The sequence below is a fragment of the Jaculus jaculus genome, chromosome 7 (assembly GCF_020740685.1).
Source record: "Jaculus jaculus isolate mJacJac1 chromosome 7, mJacJac1.mat.Y.cur, whole genome shotgun sequence".
Classification (NCBI taxonomy): Eukaryota; Metazoa; Chordata; class Mammalia; order Rodentia; family Dipodidae; genus Jaculus; species Jaculus jaculus.
This window is the reverse complement of record NC_059108.1, coordinates 11,318,978-11,342,379: the sequence shown is the minus strand read 5'-3', so window position 1 is coordinate 11,342,379 and position 23,402 is coordinate 11,318,978. Positions and strand designations below refer to the sequence as shown.

At 42.8% G+C, this 23,402-nt stretch overlaps 2 protein-coding genes across 13 annotated transcripts in view; one reads left to right on the top strand and one right to left on the bottom strand.

Moving 5' to 3' along the window:
- The window catches only part of Mtus2 (microtubule associated scaffold protein 2), a 532,186-nt gene that overhangs the window by 227,464 nt on the left and 281,320 nt on the right, over nucleotides 1-23,402 (bottom strand). The gene's annotated exons all lie outside the window — the stretch shown is intronic.
- On the top strand, nucleotides 11,584-12,353 carry LOC123462159 (small ubiquitin-related modifier 2-like). The gene has a single exon (XM_045154641.1). The coding sequence runs from the start codon at nucleotides 11,678-11,680 to the stop codon at nucleotides 11,963-11,965; it is 288 nt and encodes a 95-aa protein (XP_045010576.1). The 5' UTR covers nucleotides 11,584-11,677; the 3' UTR covers nucleotides 11,966-12,353.

Here is a 23,402-nt window from a genome sequence, read left to right as displayed (position 1 = left end):
CCATGCCTGGCTATGTCTTTCGCGTTTTTTAAATGGTGAAAGAGACAGAACTGTCTTATTTTCTTTTCAGGAAAGACTTCCAACTCTCACCCTATGGAAAGAGAGGAAGAGAGTTTAATTATAGGAGAGGTAAGGGTTTTTTTTGTGTGTGTTGGTTTTTTGTTTTGTTGTTTTTAGGAAGAGACACTGGAATATGTAGACATAAAATCATGGGGTGTATTACAGTCTCTTTTCAATTAGGTCCTGGGGTTCTGAGGTGGGTGTCTGTACGTTGGAGAGAACATAACATTTGGGACATGAGAGTTTCATCAGAAGTCCAGGCATGCGTGTACTGAGGGAGTCCTGGAGCTAGGCCGAGACATTCCCCTCTCAGGGTGTGGTTCCAAGCTCAGCATCAATCTCCCCTACGATGCTCTGATTCCCTGTTCATAACTGACCAACAGCATGGGCCACCAGACCCAAGGAAGTCAGTGAGCCCCAGCCTTTGACAAGGAACAGAATGACGCTTCAGTAGAGTGCTCAGCCTGAAAGAAGCAGAGGACAGGAGATCACCCAGGTGTCAGATGCTGTAGAAGAATCTGAATGCCGAGACAGATGTCCACAGATGCCCATGAACACCTCTGAGTTCTCCCAGGAAAAGAGGTCATGTGCTTGTTTTCCAAACAGAGTGACTGAAGTGCCTTAAGATTTGCTAATGTGGGTAGTGACTTGTTGCTTATTTACTTATTTCATTATTTTTATTTTGAGAGAGAGAGAGAGAGAGAGGAGAGAGAGAGAGAGGAGAGAGAGAGAGATGAGAGAGGGAGGGAGGAGAGAGAGAATGAGTGCATCAGGACCTTCAGCCCACTGCAAACGAACTCCACCTGCATGTGCATACTTGTGTGTGTGTGTGACATCACGCACTTGCTTCACCATGCATCTGGCTATGTGGGAACTGAAGATTTGAACACGAGTTCTTAGCCTTTGCAGGTTCTAAGCCATCTCTCCAGCCTGGCAGTGACTTTTCATTTTGCTGTTAACAGAACACATCTTCTGTCTTTGCCCTACGTGCCACTTTTCATCCATTATGTTAGGGATATTTGTTTCTTTATGACACTTATATTGGATAATTCACACGATTATAGAGCATCCATCTGTGTTCACGGGTCCTATGTATGCACAGTGAGATTCAGGGGCTAACTGATGTGCTGGACTGAATGTTTCATGGAAGCCTCCCAACCCATCTACCGTGACAAAGTTTTTATGAACACCTGTCCTTCAAGGAACAAATTCCCTCTCCAAAATTAAAGAGTCACCTTTCTTTTTGTTTTGTTTTATGTTAAATATTTTATTCATTTGCAAGGAGGAGAGAGAGGAAGAGGGAGAGAGAGAATGGGTGCTCCAAGGCCTCTAGCCACTGCAAACAAACTCCAGACACATATGCCACCATGTGCTTCTGGCTTACGTGGGTTCCTGGGGAATCAAACCTGGGTCCTTAGATATCACAGACAAGTACGTTGACCACTAAGAAATCTATCCAGACCCCTGAAAAGCTTTTTAAAAACATATTTTAGGTTCTGAATTTCAGATAGATCTCTTGAACTTCAATTGCCTACACAGTATTGGTGCCTTGAGAACATGGCATTTTTACTAGCTTTTACAGTTTACTTATGACCCATCCAGCAATCTTTTCAACCACAGGAAAAAAAATCTACATATATTTTAAAATGAAAAGGATCAGTTTTTCAAAGAAACAAGGTGAAATGAACCTGAAAATTAAAAACCTACATACTTGGTTAAAAAATATGAGTGATACTCTAAGTCAAATGTATATTTGGATTTTCCCAAATAAAAACAAAATCATTACATTTTCAAACCACTCCTGGTGTGTGTGTGTGTGTGTGTGTGTGTTTATAAATGGTGTGGGTATCAATTTATTTACTTATTTCATTTAAATGCCTCACATTTAAAAAAATTTGTTTGTTTATTTTTATTTATTTATTTGAGAGCAACAGACAGAGAGAGAAAGAGGCAGAGAGAGAGAGAGAGGAGAGTGGGCACACCAGGGCCTCCAGCCACTGTAAATGGACTCCAGACGTGTGCGCCCCCTTGTGCATCTGGCTAATGTGGGTCCTTAGGCTTCACAGGCAATCGCTTAACCGCTAAGCCATCTCTCCAGCCTCCCATTTTGATAGGCAAACATTCTACCCCAAGCTCCATTTCCAGCCCCAAGTTATTTTTTTCTTGAACATTCTATAATTTGAAGGCACCTAGCTTCATCTGTATTAGATAGGTGTAAGAAACACTTCCTCATTTATTACCCCTTTTTCTCCTTTTAGGATGAACCCATCTCAGTGGTCATTACCTCTGTTGCCTTTGTATAATTCCAGTTGCACTGCCCTTAGCCACCTCTTCTAACACAATATAAGCCAGCCAGTTTTGTATTCTTAGAATATCTCCTGACACTTGCAGTGGTTATTCCAAAACCCAAATTTGTGTGATAGTTAATTTTGTGCCAACTTGATCTTGTCTAGGAATCCACAGACTTTCCTCCTAAGTGGGTCTCTGAGGTTGCTTCCAGGAAGAATTAAAGGAGGAAACCTTTCCTCAGGGTGAACCCTTCCCCCAGGGTGGTCAGCCCCTCTCGGAGGAGGAGGGGCTCTGATACGGAAGCTCTGGGAAGGACAGTATCCCTTTCTCCCACTTGGCTGCCAGTGCTGCTTGCTGCTTCCCAGTGTGGAGTGAAGAACAGCGTCTCTCCAGGAATCCTCCAGACCTTCCAGCGCCAGATTGGGACTGCTTGGACATCCAACCTCATGGATTGAGCAGCTACCGGGTTCCTTGACTCTCAGGCCTGCACTCTGCTAATGTTGGACTGCCATAAGATAATCCAATAAATTCCCTTCTAATACAATTCACTCTACCAGTTCTGTCTGCTCCTCCAGAGAACTCTGATCAATACACTCCGTCTCCCTAATAAATGAATAAAAATAAAATTAAAAATATTTAAAATAAAAAATAACTCTAAGGCTGGAGAAGTGGCTTAGCAGTTAAGGTGCTTGCCTGAGAAGCCTTAAGAAACCAGGTCTGACTCCCCAGAACCCACGTAAGCCAGATGCTCATGGTGGCACATGAGTCTGGAGTTCATATGCAGTGGTGTGCCCATTCTCTCTGTCTCTCTCTCTGCCTCACCCTGCCTCTCTCTCTTTAAAATAAATAAATAAAGGGAAAATCTTTTAAAAAATAATTCTAATAATTTTAATGAGTTGGGCGATGTGGTCATTTGATGGAGAAGACCACCCAGTAAAAGCTGTCAAGCAATAAAACTGGGCAAGTTAAGTTTCATGAATATAAGTTGTTTTAGATGAATTAAATACTTTAAGTTTCAACTCTGAAGTATTTATGTTGTCCAACATTCAAGGTGATTTCAAAGACATAAGTGTAGTAATTCATTGGAAATTCTAATATATAAACCCATAAAAATAAGCCAAGTGTGTAGAGGAAACCACAGTAGACTTCACTTGGTGAATCTACATAAAACCCGCTGGATGTGTATTGATGTGACCCACCTCTGTAAGACCTTACCTCAGAAAACTAAAAAAAGTTATTTCAATCTAATTTACCTAACTTGATGGAATATATTCCCAGCAGATGATCCTTTGCCACATATTCCTAAGTGATTTATCTTGCTTATCATGTCAAATATGATTTGAACAATTGAACCCCCCTGGTCCATAATGCTTCCACAACACCAAGAAGACTTAAAATCTACACATGTTAAGTTAGAAGGTCTTATACATGTCTTCTACAAAGAAAAAAAAAATCCTCTAAAATTCTGTGCCTTTGGCCATGTTTCTCAATTGTGAGAAAATCTCTCTACAGACTGACCATCTGGTGGTATCTGGAGCTGTTTTGGATGGTCATGTTATGGGTGTGGTGTTACTGGAATCAGGAGAGTGCAGACCAGGGAAGCTGTTAAATGGCCTAGAAGTGTAAAGATTAGTCCCATGATATAGAACCGCCCAATATGCCCAGAAAGTCAGTCAGGACAAAGGAAATTCTGTTTCTGGCATCAATTACTGCCGTCCTCTTTCCTGCTACCATGAAGCATCCCCTTCAGACTGTAAGCCAAAATAATTCCCTTTTCCCCACCAGTTTCTTCTGATCAAGTGTTTTATCCCAGCACTGGAAAGGTAACCACAACAGGAAATTGGTACCAATCAAGGGGAGTCATTGCTGATAGAAACCTGATTGTGTGGCTTTTGAAAGTGATTTGTCAGAGCAATGTGAAAGTATTTGAAACCCTGGTCTAAGAGAAATCTTGAAGTGCTGAAGGCAGAGGTTGATGGACCATCTCATCAAAGCTGAAATACCTAAACACAGCAAGAATTCAAGACTGTGAGGCTTGGCTTATGAAGGGAAGAGAATCTTGTCTGGACCAGGCCAGAGGCGGTTTTTGTGAGAGGCTTACTGCATTCTCTGCACAAGTTCTCTAAAAGTTACACTGAATAGTCGTGGGCCAGTATGAACAGAAGAATATGGCACAGCAAGAATAAAAGGTCAGGGATGGAGACAGCACCTGTTTAACTGCAATAGAGAGATTATAACCAATGAGATTGGGCCAGCTGTTTTGCATTGGGACAGCAGAAAGAATGTAGAGGTTCAGAATGCTGAAGGAGTGTCCTGATCTTCAAAGTCAGCCACATTCCACCATGGATTAACAAATTTGTTAGCCTGCCTGGTACTATGGGAGCATAATGAATGCAGGAAAGAAAGGGTCACTAGATTTGCAATGCAGTTTGTGCTTTTGAAATGGCCACTGACTGGACAATGTGAGTCAGAGTTGTTGGAATGTCTGTGCAGAGACCTGATGGAGCCATGATGATAAATCGTGGGTTGCAGTGGAGACCCCAGGAGATGTCAGGACTGTGAGACAGCTGCCAAGAAGAGCTGCTGGCCTGGGATGACTAAGTATTGGTGCAGGTTGTGAGAATGTCAGGGCCTTTCTCAGCTCTGGTTGGACTTCATTGACGGATTAGAGTGCCAGACAAAGTAGAAGGGCATGTTAAGTAAAGCTTTGTTCTTAGAAAGTGAATGTTGCAGTCAGGTTCGCATTGCTGGCAGAGAACGCCCGACCAAGAGAAGCTTGTGGGAAAAGAGTTCATTCTGGCTTACAGATTTGAGGGAAGAGGAAGCTCTATGATGGCAGGGGGAAATGATGGCATGACCAGAGAGTGGACATCACCTCCTCACCAACATCAGGTAGACAACAGCAACAAGAGACTGTGCCAAACACTGGAAGCTAGTTATAACACCCATAAGCCTACCCCCCCACCAAAAAAATACACTTCCTCCATGAGCTTTAATTCCCAAATTGCCATCAGCTGGGTATCTAGCATTCAGAACACCTAGGTTTATGGAGGACACCTGGATCAAACCACCACAGTGAAGCAGGACGCTCCCAAGCTGGGAGGGTCCCCGAGCAGGTCACCAAGTTGGTGACTAGGACCAAGGATTCTTATGTCTTTAGGGGTGTAAATTAGGCACTGGATTTGATTAATTACTTTGAATGTATGGTGGGGTTCCACTCTGGGGATATAAATTAAGCATCAAATTAGGGTGGACTGGATTGGCTATTTTGACTATATACTTTGACTCTTGATTAAAAAAAAAAGAAACACAGAGTCGGATGTGGTGGTGCACACCTTTAATCCCAGCACTTGGGAGACACAGGATCACCATGAGTTTGAGACTAGGTAATAGTGAATTCCAGGTCAGCCTGGGCTAGAGCAAAACCCTATCTCAAAAAAATCAAAAAACAAAAAACAAAACAAACAAACACAAAAAGGATCTCAGGCACAAGGGCTAATGGTCAGCTGCCATCTTGGTGAGTCAGAGATTTTTTTTTTTTAATTCAGTCTCTGGACTTGTAATTAGTGATATTCTTGTTTGGGCCTGTCATCCTGACTACCTACCTACAAACTCCTAATTCCTATCATTATGACCCACAGGGTAATCACTTAAAATTTTTATCAGTGTCCCCTAAACTCTTTTTTTTAAATATATATTTTAGAGAGACAGAAAGGGAGGAAGAGACAGAGAAAGTGAGAATTGGCACACCACAGCCTCAGCCACTGTAATCTAATTCCATATACTTCCGCCACCTAGTGAGCATGTGCGACTTTGCACTTGCCTTGCCTTTGTATGGCTTACATGGGATCTGGAGAGTAGAACCTGGGTCCTTAGGCTTCGCAGGCAAGCATCTTAATTGCTAAGCCATCTCTCCAGCCCTCCCCTAAACTCTTGGCTTTTGTCTTCAGCTGCCTGCTCCACCTGAATGGCTAGCAGACATCCCAAAGGTAAGCGGCCCAGGGTACTCTTCTTTGTCTGCCCCCAACCATGCTGCCTGCACCAACACTGGAGGCCACAGAAAGCGAGAGTGATAGTCGAGTAAGTCCAAACAGAGATGAGGCGAGTTGAGTTAAATGTTCATATCCCACAGGAGGAAATAACCAAACCTATGCCCGAAGTTTCAAGAAAGAAAAGGAAAAAGAAGAGCATTATCAAGGTACTGGATAACCTGGTTTTGTGTATCTAGGAGTCAGGCATTGCTCACGTGCACAGAAGACCAATGCCTATTTGTTAGTAGCACCAATTGTTTTGCTCAAAGGCAATCACTAACAAGGTTTAATACATCCAACAACCTAACAAACACCAGAGACACTGTAGCCCACTAATGCCCCAGTGCTTCCCAAAGCCATTGGCAGTCAGCACAGAGTAACAATGACAGACATCTACACAGGCTGCAGCCTTTGTTAGCATACTTCAGCGGATTTTTTCTTCACCCCATATATCAAGTGGGGGAGTACATATCTAGTGGGTGTTGCAAAGGGGTATTGTTTCTTCTCTATTTCAGCCTGTGAAGGTTTCAATTGGAAATGACTGCAATTTTGAAAGGAGGGACAACAAATATACCTTCCCTGGGGGCAAGTGAAATCAAATCCCTTTTTCTTTATGACCAACCATAAATATTTATATTTTACCGCCCATTAGTTTGTGCATTTCAGAAATAAGCAGCAGATCCTGATAGGTCTTTCATTATGGAAAGAAAGAATGTAGGCTGTATGATCTCAAACTACAAATAAAATACTTTGTCTTGTGTATGTCAACTTTTATTTAAAATTATTTTTAGCTGGAAATAAAATAGATATTCCCAGACAGAATTAAATAAATAGCTTATTAAAAGCCTCAAAAATATAATTCTCTGATTCTGGAGATGATATGTGTGTGTGTGTGTGTGTGTGTGTGTGTGTGTGTGTGTGTGTGTGTATGACTAAAATCACCCACTTAAACTCAAGTTATCTACATGATATATGAACATGTTATTGGATGAAAATATAACTGAGGCATGGAAAAGCTAAATGACTAATCAGAAAAGGAACTGTGAGATGCTTCAGTTATGGACTGTAGAGAAACTGGCAAGACACAGTCCTTTTTACATAGACTCCACAGAGTGTTAATCCTTATAAAACATAAGTTTCTGAGAATCTAACTTGCATAAAATACTGGCCATAAATAATTAATATTTGCCTCACTGAGTCAAAATAGACAGCCGTTCAATTTATTCCATCCAAATTCCACGGTGCTATTCAGGGGGAAATCCTTGTCTCGTGTTAGACTGGGTTGGTGTCAGTAGAAAAGTATGGCATGCTAAAAGGAAAATTAAGCTCCACAATCAGCAGGGGGCAATATATTTATTAGGAAAATTGGGGGTAATTTTAGCATGCAAAGAAGAGGCTGTTTGACTTGTCTTCTATGAGCATGTCATTTGTTTTTGCAACCCAAACTCGGTGGTGTTTTCACGGTATAAACTAGCTTTCAAATTGCGTAATTTAATATGAGCCACTGTGGCAAGCACTAATAAAAAGAGCATGCAAGCTGCTGTTCTGACGCTGAGGGATCACTGATTTTTTTTTTTTTTTTATGTTGGAGCTTAAATCGTGTGAAGGGTTTCTCAAGGGTAAAAGAGTACGTAGAAATGTGCAAATGCCATGGGACCTCCTCATTTTGTTGCCAGTAAATTGGTTTCTTGATGATCTCAGAGGTAAGCAGAATATATTAAGTGTGTACCCAAACATCCTATATGTCACATTATGCCAAATAAATGGTGGCGCAGATCACTGCTTTCCTGGTAGTGCAGAAACATCTGGGGCAAGCGAAGCATATTTGCCAATAAAGCCAAGGAATGCTGGTAGAGGAGAGAGAGAGAGAGAAACATCTGCAGCCCTCTAGGCTCCTTTCTTCTAATTAATATGAAATCAGACTGGTTTTGCAGGCCTACAGTTACAGTTCACAATACGCCTTCCACGGAGGGTGCAAGCCTGCATTCCCACGGCAGAACATGAAAAACTCACCCTGAGTCTTCATATGCAGGAGAGATATAAAAGCTTACCACTTAAAACCTGAATTTAGGTCTGAGGCTATCATCAGGTTAACACATTCCAATGACATGTTTTTGCTATTTTAATTTTAGGACATATAAGTTGTTTTTTTTTTTTTTTCAAGATGTCATGAAAGAGAGGACAATATAATTTCTTGGAATATAGTACAGCACCATTGCTAATCATCTCAGAAAGGCTCAAATCATTCATCATCATATATCATCTTAAGCTTCTCAGGGAGTGAATCAATATGTTATTTCCATTCTAATCATTCATCCCCAGCTATCCTTTTCCCTACGGAAATGAAAGATATTTAACACGGTAGTAGCTCCAATTCTCAGATTACTGCACTCCTCCACTCATGTATGAGATTACAGATGGGCAGGCAATCGATCAAGCCCCTTGAGCTTTAAAATAAATAGAAGAGAACATAAACCCATTTTCCCATACTTAGTGTCACATATACCTCTGAATTTCAGTTTATTTCAGGACTATTGACATTTAGCCCTAAAGAAAACCCAAGCAAGCTTCAAAAATGAAGGGAGTGACTGGAAATCTAAAAGGCATCCTGCAGTTTTGAATTTGTGACTTCAATGTGCTAAGATTTGGATGTGTCAAACAATAGTGTCTTTTCTCAATCTGCATTTGCGACACAACCCTTATAGTAGCAGGCTGGTTTCAAACATAAAGATTGAGAACACAGGCATGTTGGCTGTAGCAATTGTGGAAACAATTACGATATAAAGTGAGAAAGATGTAATTATTTTCTAAGCAATACAAACAAGTCAAAGATCTAAGATAATTATAAGTCTGGAAGGGTATCTGGCACACATGAGGCATATATATATATGGGACACACACACACATATATATACACACATACATACATACATATACACATATACATTTCTCACCTCCTCTAACTTTAACCCCTCCCTCTCACTTTAAGTCTCCTCTCACTTCTATATTTAATTTTTTTAAAATTATTTATTTATTTATTTGAGAGCGACAGACACAGAGAGAAAGACAGATAGAGGGAGAGAGAGAGAATGGGCGTGCCAGGGCTTCCAGCCTCTGCAAACGAACTCCAGATGCGTGCGCCCCCTTGTGCATCTGGCTAACGTGGGACCTGGGGAACCGAGCCTCGAACCGGGGTCCTTAGGCTTCACAGGCAAGCGTTTAACCGCTAAGCCATCTCTCCAGCCCTATATTTAATTTTTAATTATGACAAAGAGAGAAAGAGAAAGAAAGAAAGGAAGGAAGGGAGGGAAGGAGGGAGGGAGGGAAAAAAATGGGCACACCAGGGCTTCTAGTCTGTGGAAACAAACTCCAGACCCATGTGCCACCTTGCGCATCCTCTTACATGGGTACTAGGGAATCAAACCTGGGTCCTTTGGCTTCGCAGGCAAGTGCCTTATTTGCTAAGCCATATTTCCAGCCCCCTCCCAGTTGTAACCCCCATGAACATTGTCTGTGCACACGTGCAAGGGCATACATGCACACACACACACACACACACACACACACACACAGGTGCTCATGCACACAGGCAGAACCCTTACAAAACAGCAACTTGTTGACGTCTATAGTGTTGATCTCCTGTCTAAGTTCTTCTCCATCCCCTCCACAGGCTTTCCCTTCCCTCACAGTTGTGATTCCAAGTCCTCCATCACAGTCTTCTTCCTGGGTGGGTTCTGACAGGCCCATGATTTTCCCCCTGTCATCTACACAGTGACTATTTCTAAGATCACAGTTATTCTGAACCTGGCCCCACAGCTCTCTGCTTGGATATTCACTTGTCTGCCGCACATCTGCATGTAAGTAGCTCGCCTGCATGCCGAGCACAGCCTGCTCAGTTCTCTAGTTCTCTAGCTCAGCTCCCATTTCTTTTCCCAGCCTGTGCTCATCTCAGCCCTGACAACATCACACTTTCACCTCCCAAGTTTCTGTGTTTGTCTGGGACTCATCCTAGCCTGGGAAGGTCTTTTTGTTCCTAACACAGTTATTGGCTCTTGATAGATACTCATTTATTTAATTTAATTTATTTATTTGACAGAGAAAGAGAGAATGGACATGCCAGGGCCTCCAGCCACTGAAAACGAACTCTAGATGTTTGTGTATCTGGCTAAATGTGGGCCCTGGGGGATTGAACCTGGTCCTTTGGCTTTGCAGGCAAATGCCTTAACCACTTAACCATCCCTCCAGCCCAAAACTCATGGTTTTTATATTTTTATTTATTTATTGGAGAGAGAGAGATAGAATGGGCACACTAGGGCCTCCAGCCACTGCAAACAAACTCCAAATGCATGTGCCACCTCATGCATCTGGCTTATATCAGTCCTGGGCAGTTGAACCTATGTCCTTTGGCTTTGCAGGCAAGTGCCTTAACTGCTAAGCCATCACTCCAGCCCAATACATATGTTTTAATGGAGGTAAACAATGCTTCAGTTTTGAGCTCTTTGTAATTTTATCTGCTTGATGGATTTCAAGTTCGAGTGTGCAGTTGAATCTTACTATAATGAATTATAATGCTAATTTCAGCCATAGCCAAGAGTCCTAAATTGAAGACGACATTGAGCTGGACATTTCCAACATTTAATTCCCCATGAAATATCAGTTCTGACTGATCTGTTAATTCATTACATCAGTTTATTCAGCTTTATAAGTGCTTCAATTTTCTGGGTAAGTTTTCTCTTCATAGGACAAAGTATATTCACAGAGACAAAATCCAATTCCTGATGTACTAAAGCCCCAGATAACTAAGATCATGGATCATTTTTGGTCTTGGGTTGAAAACCACTCTCAGGAGGACAGAAAACACAGTATGTACCCATGCTTCAAAAACCAATGGTACTGGGTTGGAGAGAAGGCTTAGCAGTTAAGGCGTTTGCCTGCAAAGCCAAAGGACCCCGTTTTGATTCTCCAGGACCCATGTAAGCCAGATGCACAAGGGGTTGCATGCATCTGGAGTTTGTTTGCAGTGGGTGGATGCACTGGCGTGCCCATTCTCTCCCTCTCTCTCTTTCTCTCTGTCTCTTTCTCTCTCACAAATAAATAAAGAACAAAACTATACTAAAAAAAAAAAAATGGGCGCACGCAGGGTGGGGGGAGGGAGCGCATGACGTGGCGCACCCTCTCCCTCGTCCAGCGCTGCTGCCTCCTTCTCCTGCCGCTCCTGGTGCTGCTTGGGTGGTCCTTCGGTGCGGACCTGGTACCTCTTTTGTGAAGCGGCTGCTGAGGAGACCCCAGCGCTCGCCATGGCCGACGAGAAACCCAAGGAAGGAGTCAAGACTGAGAACAACAATCATATTAATTTGAAGGTTGCGGGGCAGGATGGTTCTGTGGTGCAATTTAAGATTAAGAGGCATACACCACTTAGTAAACTAATGAAAGCCTATTGTGAACGACAGGGTTTGTCAATGAGGCAGATCAGATTCCGATTTGACGGGCAGCCAATCAATGAAACAGACACACCTGCACAGTTGGAAATGGAAGATGAAGATACAATTGATGTGTTCCAGCAACAGACAGGAGGTGTCTACTAAAAAGGAAACCTGCTACTTTATTCCAGGATTTTGTTATAGACCAAGAATACATTCTCAATTAGAAAACTGCAATTTGGTTCCACCACATCCTGACTACTACAGTATAGTTTTCTCTATTCTTTCATTATCCCCTTCCCTATTCCTTTATCGTACATAAAGTAACTGGTGTATGTGCACAAGCATATTGCGCTTTTCCTTTTCTTTTTAAACTAAATGGCCAATGTTTTGGTTGACATCAGATGGAGAAGACATGGGGAAAAGTACTGGTTCTGTGAAAATAACCCCTCTCTCCATTCATGGCATGCTCATTCAGCTCTTATCTTTATATTCCAGTAAGTTATTTTGCTCTCATTGTTTTAACAAAAAAATAAAAAATAAAAAAAAAATCCTTACATACCTTGTTTGATTGGAGAATTTTAATGTTTTTCATTTATCATTGTAAAACCAAGGACATTTTTATAACTTTTTTGTACGTAGCTGTTACATGTAGGGCAATCTGTCTTTAAGTAGGGATAAATTACTCTAAAAAATGAATCCTAGATAGTTTTCCCTTCAAGTCAAGCGTCTTGTTTAAATAAACTTCTTGTTTAAAATGAAAAAATAAAAATGGTACTGGGGCCTGGTAAAATGAAGTGATTTGCCTAATGTCACACGAAGAGTCCATGGCAGAATCCCCACAAGAAGGAGATGGAGTCCCACTGATGGTGGTGTCTGCACGAGACCACACTCTTTCAGCTTTTCCAAATCTCAGAGCAGATTGTAGGCTATTTCTCCATGTGCACTCTCCTTCTACTTAATAATCCAGCCCCATAACTTTAGTGGAAAACTGGCCATATGGAAGAAATAGATAATATTTTCCAGCACCCTTTGCCATTAGGTGAGACCACATGGTTAAGTTGTATCTCAGGAGGAACAAACAGAACTATAATGATGTCTTTTGGAGCTATTTATTTCTTTTTGCTTGGCACGGTGGCACAAGGCTTTATGAGAGAGAGAAAGTGGGGGGATATAATTGGCACACTAGGACCTCCAGCCGCTGCAATGGAACTCCAGATGCACGCATCCCCTTGTGCATATATATGTGTGATCTTGCACATGCGTTGCCTTGTGCATCCGGCTTACATGGGGATCTGGGGACTTGAACATGGGTCCTTAGGCTTTTCAGGCAACAGCCTTAACCTCTAAGCCTTCTCTCCAGCCCTGGAGATATTTTTAAAAGACAAACATAACTCCTTATTTGGTCCCCCTTTCTTCTTAATGGCTAGAATGGTCACACAAGTTGATTTCAAGCAGTCATTTGTGACCATGAGGTGGATGCATTGAAATAAAATTGGAAGAGAAGTATGACTGAAGGAGTTTAAGTCCCTAATACTGTGCCATCTATACATGGACTCTATCTTCCCAAACTTCTTTGTCAAGGGAGAAAAAGATAATCTACTAAGTTAAGCCATAAATATCTTAGATTTTACGTCTCATGTGGACACCCTTCCTCCTGACATAACTCGCATGCCTATCCTTTAGCTCTCCCACTGGCAAATCTTACTTCCACCACTGCTAATATGAGCTGTATTGTCGTATCCTCAGGATGGAGAACTACTCACTAGCTTTCCCACCCCACCCCAAAGTCTCCACACAGCTCGCTCAGAAAACCAAGTTCCGGTGCAGGTCCAGCTTCAGTCCAACATCTGTGCTTCCCCAAGAACAAGCAGTCTAGCCCGATTACCAGTCACCAGTTGCTCTCAATGTCCTGACTTATTAGACAAAGAGGCGCAGTGAAATAGGAAAGTTTTTTTAAAAAAGTTTGTTTATTTTTATTTATTTGAGAGTGACAGACAGAGAGGTGGAGGAGGAGAGAGAGAGAATGGGCGCACCAGGGCCTCTAGCCACTGCAAACGAACTCCAGACACATGCGCCCCCTTGTGCATCTGGCTAACGTGGGTCCTGGGGAATCGAGCCTCAAACCAGGGTTCTTAGGCTTCACGGGCAAGCGCTTAACTGCTAAGCCATCTCTCCAGCCCTAGGAAAGGTTTTTGCTCAACTCTGGACAACAGAGGTCTATGTTACCCACAAAAAATGAATTCACCGTAATAACCTTCCCCTACCACTCACCAGATCCTCCTGTTACCTACAGGCCTCTATTTTCAGTTGATTCTCATGAGCATCATATATACAGTGTTCATCATTTCCTGCTTCTGAGAGACCTCTGGGGTGAAGGAACCCCTTAGAGTTGATCTTTTTTTTAATCAAATGCCATGGTGTATATAGAAATCCTACATGCACTGTAAGCCTGCACATAAATGCTTGCAAATTTAAGCCCATTTCCAACAAAGCTACCATCTGGGAGAGGGAATACAGGGCAAGACTCAGTAGCGTTCTAAAAGTCAGCTATCAACCAGCCAGCATCCGACTTCCTAACAAGAAGGCGTATGAAGAAACAGTGAGCCGTACTCCCTCCCAACCCAAGTCTGTCCCAGCTAAGGAAACTGCTGTTACCAGTGGTCACCCAGCACAGGAAGCTTTTGGAAACAACGACACAACTAAACAGTAATAAAAGACAAACTCCTTTTTTAAAATTTTATTTATTTATTTATTTGAGAGCGACAGACACAGGGAGAAAGACAGATAGAGGGAGAGAGAAAGAATGGGCGCGCCAGGGCTTCCAGCCTCTGCAAACGAACTGCAGATGCGTGCGCCCCCTTGTGCATCTGGCTAACTTGGGACCTGGGGAACCGAGCCTCGAACCGGGGTCCTTAGGCTTCACAGGCAAGCACTTAACCGCTAAGCCATCTCTCCAGCCCAAAGACAAACTCTTAATTGGAGGGAAGTAAACAATCAACCACCATCCAAGGCTAGAAGGAAATCTAGGGTCTACAGCATTCTTCTAGCCCCGGGGGTACGCTTTTCTCAGGCATGCCTGTATCAGAGGGCACAGGTCACGTTTCACTTGAGACATTTTCAGTGGGGGGGGTCAGCAAGGAGACTCAGATGACAGGACTTGGCTGGATAATGGGACTAAGGTTGCTAACATGTATGTGAACTTTTACAGTGCATATGGTATTTTGATATACACCATGTCATTCGGTTTAAAAAATTATCTCCAGGGGTTACTTCACCCCCGGGCCTCCCAGAAGCAGATACTGATAAACCATGGCATGGTCACCTGGGGCACAGAACTGAAACGAAGCACAGTGACAACGAAGCTCTCACAGGAGGACGCAACTGTGTTCCAGGCCGCCAGCTACGGTGAAGACAGTTAATAGTCATAAAATAACTTCATTAGCAACGGGGGTGGAATAATAATAATACGCACTTCCTTGCATGGAAGCCTGCATTAAGGAAAGCTCTCGTTTTTTGTTGGACTTTTTCCTAATTTTTTTTTCTCAGATTCATATGCTTTCTTTTACCTTCTCTTATCTAGTTGATCTCCTCATATTGCATGACCCCCTCCACCCGCCCAGCTCTGTCTTCCTTTACAATTCTCATTTCTATAATTCATAAAACAATAAAACCAGTGGCTTCTTATTTCGCCACCTCATCAGTCACTCCTGTGGCTCTCCTGTGAACCTTTTCTAACATATCCACACAGTCAAGTGCTCAGGGGTCCTACAACAGGGAAGTGCTCAGAGGTGACAGATTTGAAGATGTGGCTGTAGGCAAACCGATGTGAAAGGCAGATGCAGAATAGCCCAATGTCTGCACCTTATCCCCCTAGCATGTCTACAGCTTCCTCATCATCATTCTTCCTGCAGGTGTCACAGCAAAGCCCTCGTGACAGAAGAGAACAACCCTCAAGTCTAACACAGGGGAAGTGGCTGGAAATGTCCTTCCCTGCTTGTCAAAATTCCGCAGGACAATAGATCTTGGAGGCTTATGCGACAAATCAATTGACAAGAGGACAGACATCTCTAAACTGAGAATGAAATATGCAGTTATATTTGAGTATATTACCTACACGTCTGTTGCATCTACCTGAAGTTTGTCGTCACAACTGGCGTTGCCTCCAGTACACAATGAAGACGCTTGGCTGACGCCAGCACATCAGGCTGGCCTGTCCGTTAGAATACAGCGGTATAACTCACACATCACAACCCTTTCATATGCCACACACTGCTGCTCTCTTACTTTCAAACGCTTGGGAGGTGTGTTACACATGTGTGACAGGTACGTGCTTGCTTTTCGTAAAGTATTTTATTGTTTTCATGTGTATGTGGTGTGTGTGTGTGTGTGTGTGTTTGCATGTGTGTGGGCACTTGTACATGCGCATACACATGGAGATGACAGTTGATGTCTGGTGTCTTCCTTGTTCATTCTTCACTTTGTTTACTCAGTCAAGGTATCTCACTCAAAGCCAGAACTCGCCAATTCTTCTAGTCTAGCGAGCCAGCCTGGCCAGCGCTCCTTTGTCCCCACTTCCCGAATGTGGGGATGATAGGCGGACCACCGTGCCGCCCAGCATGTGTGGGGGATCTGAACTCCAGTCCTTGCTTGCATGGCAACCGCTTTACCCACTAAGACATTTCTATTATTTTTAAGAGAAGACAACTTCATTAGAGGACTAATAAAAGACCTTATTCTTAGGCTAGTAGTCTACTTTATTATTAAGTCCTACTTTTGTAAAATGTCAAGCACAATTACTTTTGTCTGAGCATCTATGCGGGTTGTGAAAATTAGTGAGGCTTAATGTGTATGTCATTTGCTTTTTGCCCCAGCAAGCCAGAAAGTATAGAAATGATCCTATCATAAGCCTGTGGACAGGTCATATTAAAAAGAAAATCACTCCAGCTCCTGATCCCTGACTTTCAGCAGGGATGGTGGCTTACTGGTGCTAATGATCTTGCATACCCTGTACTAGCTCCCTCCCTCCCTCTCTCCCTTCTCCCTCTCTCCCTCTCTCTCTCTGTCTGAAACTCTGTCTCTTCTCTCACAGATACACACAACTGTTAAAGTCAAAGGAGCCAAACACAGCCATTTATAGAAGACAGCAGCATTCTCCCCAGGCCAAGCTTCTTTTGCGGGATTAGGAATGCCCAGCTTGCCTCTCCTCTTGCTTTGAACATCCACAATGTGTTCCCAGAATGATAATATTGAAAACTTGGGGAGGAACAAAGAGGGTGTTGTCTCTTCGCTGTGAAGGAAATAAAATGCTCTGGCTATTATCAGTGTGACTTAGGCATACCTAGCCCATGTTCTGACCTGTTCTGTTAGAATACAGCAGTATAAGCCACATATCAAAACCCTTTCATATGGTTTCCTTTTCTGTTCTGGAAATAAGCAGCTATGTGGGTAAAATGAAGCAGGTGAGGCCATGGATGGAGATCTCTGAACTGTGCACCCTGATCCTTGCTGTACACCGCTGATGTGCTGCGCAGTCATTTCATCTCCTCAATGATAAGATGAAACAAATGGTAACTGCCTTCCTCATAAGAGCTGAGGGACAAAGAATACACAGAGGACGTTTGCAGGGCCTTGGATCCAGAGCTCTGCAGAGGTGCATAACTTGTAGCCGCAGTCTATGGATGGGGAGGGTTAGGGGTTTTCCTCAACTTGAAACAGAAATACCAAGGCTCATAAAATCCCAGGCCAGAATCAGCAGCCCAATACATGTTTCAAAAGTCTCACTCAACCAAAATGACCCCAAGTCAAGAGTCATATTTTGATTCATATAAAAAAAAGTTTACACAACAATCAGAAATCATCTTTCTGTATATATATTTTTTAAGATTAAATAAACTGCTTAGACTTGTTTCAAAAATTACTCATTGGGCTGGAGAGATGGCTTAGCAGTTAAGGTGCTTGCCTGCAAAACCTAAGGATCCATGTTTGATTCTCCAGATCCCATGTTAGCCAGACGCACAAAGGTGAGGCAAGCACAAGGTCACAGATGCCCACTGGGTGGCACAAGTGTCTGGAGTTTGATTGCAGTGGCTGAGGCCCTGGCATGCCAATTCATTCCCCCCCCCCGAAAAAAAAACAACAAAAAATACTGATTAATACAAACAGTGAGTAAATTTGTTATGATAAGCACACTAGATGTTAGTCTGTATACAATGACATTAGCTCAACAAAATTACACCCGTCACTTTGTCCCTTCGTACTTCACTAGAAAGTTCACATTTGCTTTGGTTTCTTCTTGCTTTTGTTCATGGGCCTCCTTTGAAGGAAAAAGCTTCTGGGTTATACATAGATGAATTTGAAAGGGCAAATGCAGTATTATACTATTGGGGACTTTATCATGATTTACTCTTAAAATATTTCCGGACTTTAAGTTTCATGATTAAATAAGAATGTTTAAAAATCTATTTAGCAACCATGCCTATTAGTCTTCATTTTAAATATTTGGTAGGGATTTCCTTATAATTTAATCTATGCAAAGCATGTAATATGATTTAGAAAGTTGTTTCTGGAAGAAAAAGAAAAGTAACTAGAATTACTGTTTTTAAAAAGCTTAATAATAAATGGTTCCACAGAAGCCTGAGAATAAAATCTTTAGAATACAAGAAGACATCTGTGATCCCAAGCAGAAAACATGCGTCTTCCACAAAACCACAAAGCTAAAAAGCTGAAGTAATTAACAGAAGAATGGAAGGCAAAGTTTTTACTTTTTTAAAATCAACATTTGAGTTTTATTTTAAAGCCAAACACTCTTTTCAGAGCCATAAATTTTTAACTTTAGGAAAAATAATGGTTATGTGACTGGCTGGGATTGGCTAAGCGTCCCCCACAGGCCCGTGCATGAAGGCTTTGTCCCTACCTCACCGTGCTATGGGGGAGCCGTAGCACCGTTAGGAGCAGGGATCTAGTGAGAGAAAAGTAGGTCTTTGGGGGTTTTCCCTAGGGGGGGATATTCGGATCTCAGCCTCGTTCTTTCCTGCCAATCCTAAGGATTGCTGTTCTACGCATTCCCACTATGATGTATTCCCTTGTCAGAGCCCATGAGTACATGGACTGAAGCCTCTGAAACTGTGAGCCAAACAGCCATACCCTGAAAGTTAATTATTTCAGGTATCTTGTTACATTAACAGAAAGTTCACGAGCATGGCTACTAAGCTGGGAAGTAGTGAAATGTTAAATCCTCTAACCACTTTCTAAAGCTCAATTTCAAAGAGATGTCTATATAAAATTTAATCAACTTGGTTAATCTTTATGCAGGTACATATGGAACACCAGCACTAATTCCCTAAGGCAAGGAATAACCTATCTATTTAAGGATGTTGTCATCACAGAACGGGTAAAGTGTACGCCCTTAAACCTTGAACACACGTTACTGAGAATCACCGGGTGATGAAGATGTCAGGAGACAAGAGTCTGGGGCTGCTGCCCATTGGTAATAGCATGAAGCCACCTGGATCATCCTGGGTCTAGAAACCATGGCATAGTTAGTAAGGATGGCATTCTCAAAGAGACTGGTGAGGGGCACCATATGCTTGAAGGTTCATTTCTTAAATTGTCAGTTCTCCATGTCAATCTGTTTTTCTTCAATTCGTCTATCAATAAAAATGTGTTTTATAGCTCCTGTAACATAAGCAGTACACAAACTCTAAGCCACAGAGGGACTCAATGCTCTGTGTCTTCTTTCTAATGAGACCAGGTTTTTCTTTGGCTTGAGAGCAGCTGTTTGCAGGAGGAGCAACACCCTGACATGAGTGTTTTGGTAAAAGACATGCTTCCTCATTCCATCAGGTTTGTGTCATCCGAAATAGTTTCCTACAATATCTATTATTTATACCAGGACTTCCACGGAAATTTTATTTTTCATGAGAGCACTCTTCAATTTCAATAGTCGTAAAAAAAAAAAAAAAAAATCTTACCTTCAGTCATCTTTCCCTTTATGGGTTCTCACTCTGGCACAAAAGTGCCATGAATTAAATCCACGCTGCTAACCCCTCCGCAAAGGACTGAGCTATCTCAAGTCACACCAGAATGAGGTACCGACACCAGAAAGCCTTTTCTCCGAGAACCCTGTCAGAACCCCGGCTCCCAGGGCTCATCGGTGAGTGCCACCCCGGTTTATAATCACTGAGATCACTAGGCTTCGTGTCAGGCACTTAGCTGTCCTCCCCCAACTGCATGCGCTCCCCAGGGCCGCTGTCTGCACGTGAGCCCCATGAGAGGACAGTGCTACCCAGAGGACACAAGCAGGTAAGCAGAGGGAAAGTGGCGCCAGGAAACACTGCTAATGAAAGGAAAGTGGGCTGCTATGCTTACTGTTTTGTCCTAGTTTTCATTCGATTCCTCTTTCGCTACCTCCTTAACTCTCTCCTTTCTTCCCTCCTCTTCACCCTACCTCCTCTCTCTCTCCTCTATTCTCTCTCTCTCTCTCTCTCTCTGTGCAGTGCTGGCAATGAAACCCTTAACCTAGTCTGGGACCATATTACATTGTGCCTGCATGCTGACAAGCCCCCGCTTTTCATTTTATTTTCTAATTATCCAGGTTACTCACTCCATCGACAGGCCCAGGAAGGTCTTGTGTGAAGGGGAGTGACGGTGCAGAGCACCCCTTCTGGGAGAGGGTCTCCTGTTTTCTCAGTGACAAGGAAAACTTGCTCCTACTCCTCTGAGCCATTTTCATGATAATTTTATTATTTACTTATTTATATGTTAATACAGGATGACTTTATAGCTTCACTGAGCAAGGGTAGACACTGGTCAGCTGAGAAAGTTCCACAGCACTGTTTGAGGCAGTTTAAGGCTAAGAAGGCCCTTGAAAGTGGCAAAAGGCAAGAAAAATCCTTGAGTTTGCAAAGGGGAATCTGGCTTTTCCTTATTTCTTTTTCCCTCGGAAAGTTCTACCTCTAGATCTCCTTTTCCTAAGACTTGAATCCCTCTCTGGATCTCTTTTTCCTTAGACCTGACTCCCTCCATACATCTCTTCCTCCCTAAAGGAGTTCCCCTTTCTACATATATATGAAAAGTCCAGGGCTGGAGAGATGGCTTAGCTGTTAAGGTGCATGCCTGTGAAGTCTAAGGGCCCAGGTTCAATTCTCCAGATCCCACATAAGCCAGATGCACATGGTGGCACATGCGTCTGTAGTTCGCTTGCAGTGGCTAGAGTGTCTGGAGTTTGTTTGCAGTGGCTAGAGGCCCTGGCATGCCCAGAGTCACTTTCTATCTTACTCTATCTTTCTCTGTCTCTAAACATGAATAAATTAAATAAATAAATAAAAGATGTGCATTACCAAGCCTGGCTTCAAAAAAAGGAAAAAAAAAAAAAGTACAGATCAGAAACACCAAGAGGATTGTCCACTTGGGACTTTCCTGTTTGACAGGAGCTCTGCCCCATGAAATGTTAAATCCTCTAACCACTTTCTAAAGCTAAAAAAAAAAAAAAAAAAGCATGTTCTGAATGCTAGGTCCCCAGTTGGTGACAATTTGGGAACTGGAGCCTCCTCCATATGCTGTATTGTTGGGGGCAGGCTTATGGATGTTATAACCAGCTTCCCCTTGCCAGTGTTTGGCACACTCTTCAGCTGCTGTTGTCCACCTGATGTGGCCAGGAGGTGATGTCCACCCTCTGCTCATGCCATCATTTCCCTCTGCTATCATGGCGCTTCCTCATGAGTTTGTAACCCAAAATAAACCCTTTCCTCCCATAAGCTGCTCTTGGTCATGTGTTTTCTGCCAGCAACGCAAAGCCGATACCACAGACCATAGATCAGTATCTGCTCCTGGTACGCTTTAGTAGGGCATCATAAAGCAATAGTCTGCTCTCACTTAAAAATTTTGTTTTGGGGGAGTATAAATTTTAATCTGTTAAGGCATACTTTTTAAAAAAGTTGATGTTTCTTGATTACAACTTTGAAAAACCAGAGGTGAAGGCGAATTCACTGTGATCTTCACCCTGTGCTATTCCCCCCACCCACCCACACACACACACTGTATCAGACAGCTTCAGGTTCACCAAGATGAACGTCCAGACCAGGCTCAGTTATGGAGGAAGGGATTCATTAAGCTTACAGATCCAGGGGAAGTTCCATAATGGCAGAAGAAGCTGGCCTGCCTTCACAAGTCCAAGGAGACAGAGACAGAGAGAGAGAGGCCTCAAGCCAAAAGCCACACAGCACAGCACAGCATACTTCAGCAACTCCAGCTTGGTACACTTTGCATCTTTTTAAATTGAAATCTCAAACCCACCACCACACCTTAAGATCTGCCCAGTGACTCTACCACCAGGCAGGTGGCTGCAGATCTAAACTACAAGCTAATAAAACACTGAATATATTGGGGGCATCTATTCAAATGACCACACACACCAATCCACTCCGCATAACACACACATACTTGTACCACATATTCACACACACATGAACTTATTCCTTATATGTATTTCAAAGGTAGATTCACTAGACTGTGCTGCTGGGATTTGAGAGAAATAGAGGGTCAGCCGAACTCTGAAGACAAGATTCAGTTTAGCTTGAGCAACCAGAGCAATGAAAATGGTATCAATTGAGAAAGGAGTGCTTCAGGGGAAGAAATTCTTTTTCTTGCCAATGGAGTGAGTGTTGGAAACCAGAGGTTTGATTTCAGCTGTGCTAAATTTTGAAAAGCCTAGTAAATACTCAAGTGGAGATGTCTAGCGTGTAGCTGGCTCTAGTTAGGCATTGTCAACATTTCCCATTTCTACTACGCATAAGATGTTTTTCAGACCATTGCCTGGAAGGGAAAGTCTGGCTTCGAAGGACCCCCATGCTGGGTGGAACTAAAATCCTCAGAGGAATGGAACCTGTGATGTCAGGAATGGGAACTGTGTGGATGACATGAGGAGAAAGAGGCATGCTGGCCGTGACATCACAGCACCGGACTAAAACCGCAGAAACTCCGAAACACATAACTACATTCAATCAGGACCTAAGACATCATCAGACCCACTGGGTGAAAGGAGGTGGAAACTGAGAACTGGCCCTTGGGGTTATATAGTGTAGCTTGCTGGTGAATTCGTAAAATTAGGTGAACTCCTAAGAAAAGTTAAAAGAGAACAAAAGAAGAGGAATTAGGTAAGGTATGAATTAGGATTCTCTATAGGAACTGAACCATCAGCATGAATACGCATTGTAAAAGGGAACTGTAAGGTTCAGGAGTGACCAAGACCACGGAGACCACTCTGAGGCAAAGACAGAAGCTTTGATTCAGGAAAAACACGACCTGCCAGGACTGACTCTCAAAAGTGATTCAGTCAACTTGGGGGTTACAGACAGTAGGTCATATCAGTTGGGAGAAGATGAGGAAGGGAGAAGTAAAAAAAAAAAAAAAAAAAAAGGTTTCTTTTTATAGGAGATCTAAGATAGCCAGGGTGTGACACCAGACCAGTGACCAGGTGACCTGGGGGACAAGAGAGGAGGAAACCTAGACCTGGGGGCATTGTTAGGCAAGGAACGGATAATGGCTGGGTAGTTCCTTGAAGAATGTGGATGATCCACTCCCTGGTATGTCTTTGGTGACT

Excerpts from the sequence above, each read along its gene's own strand:
- LOC123462159 (XM_045154641.1), top strand. The coding sequence starts at position 11,678 with ATGGCCGACGAGAAACCCAAGGAAGGAGTCAAGACTGAGAACAACAAT.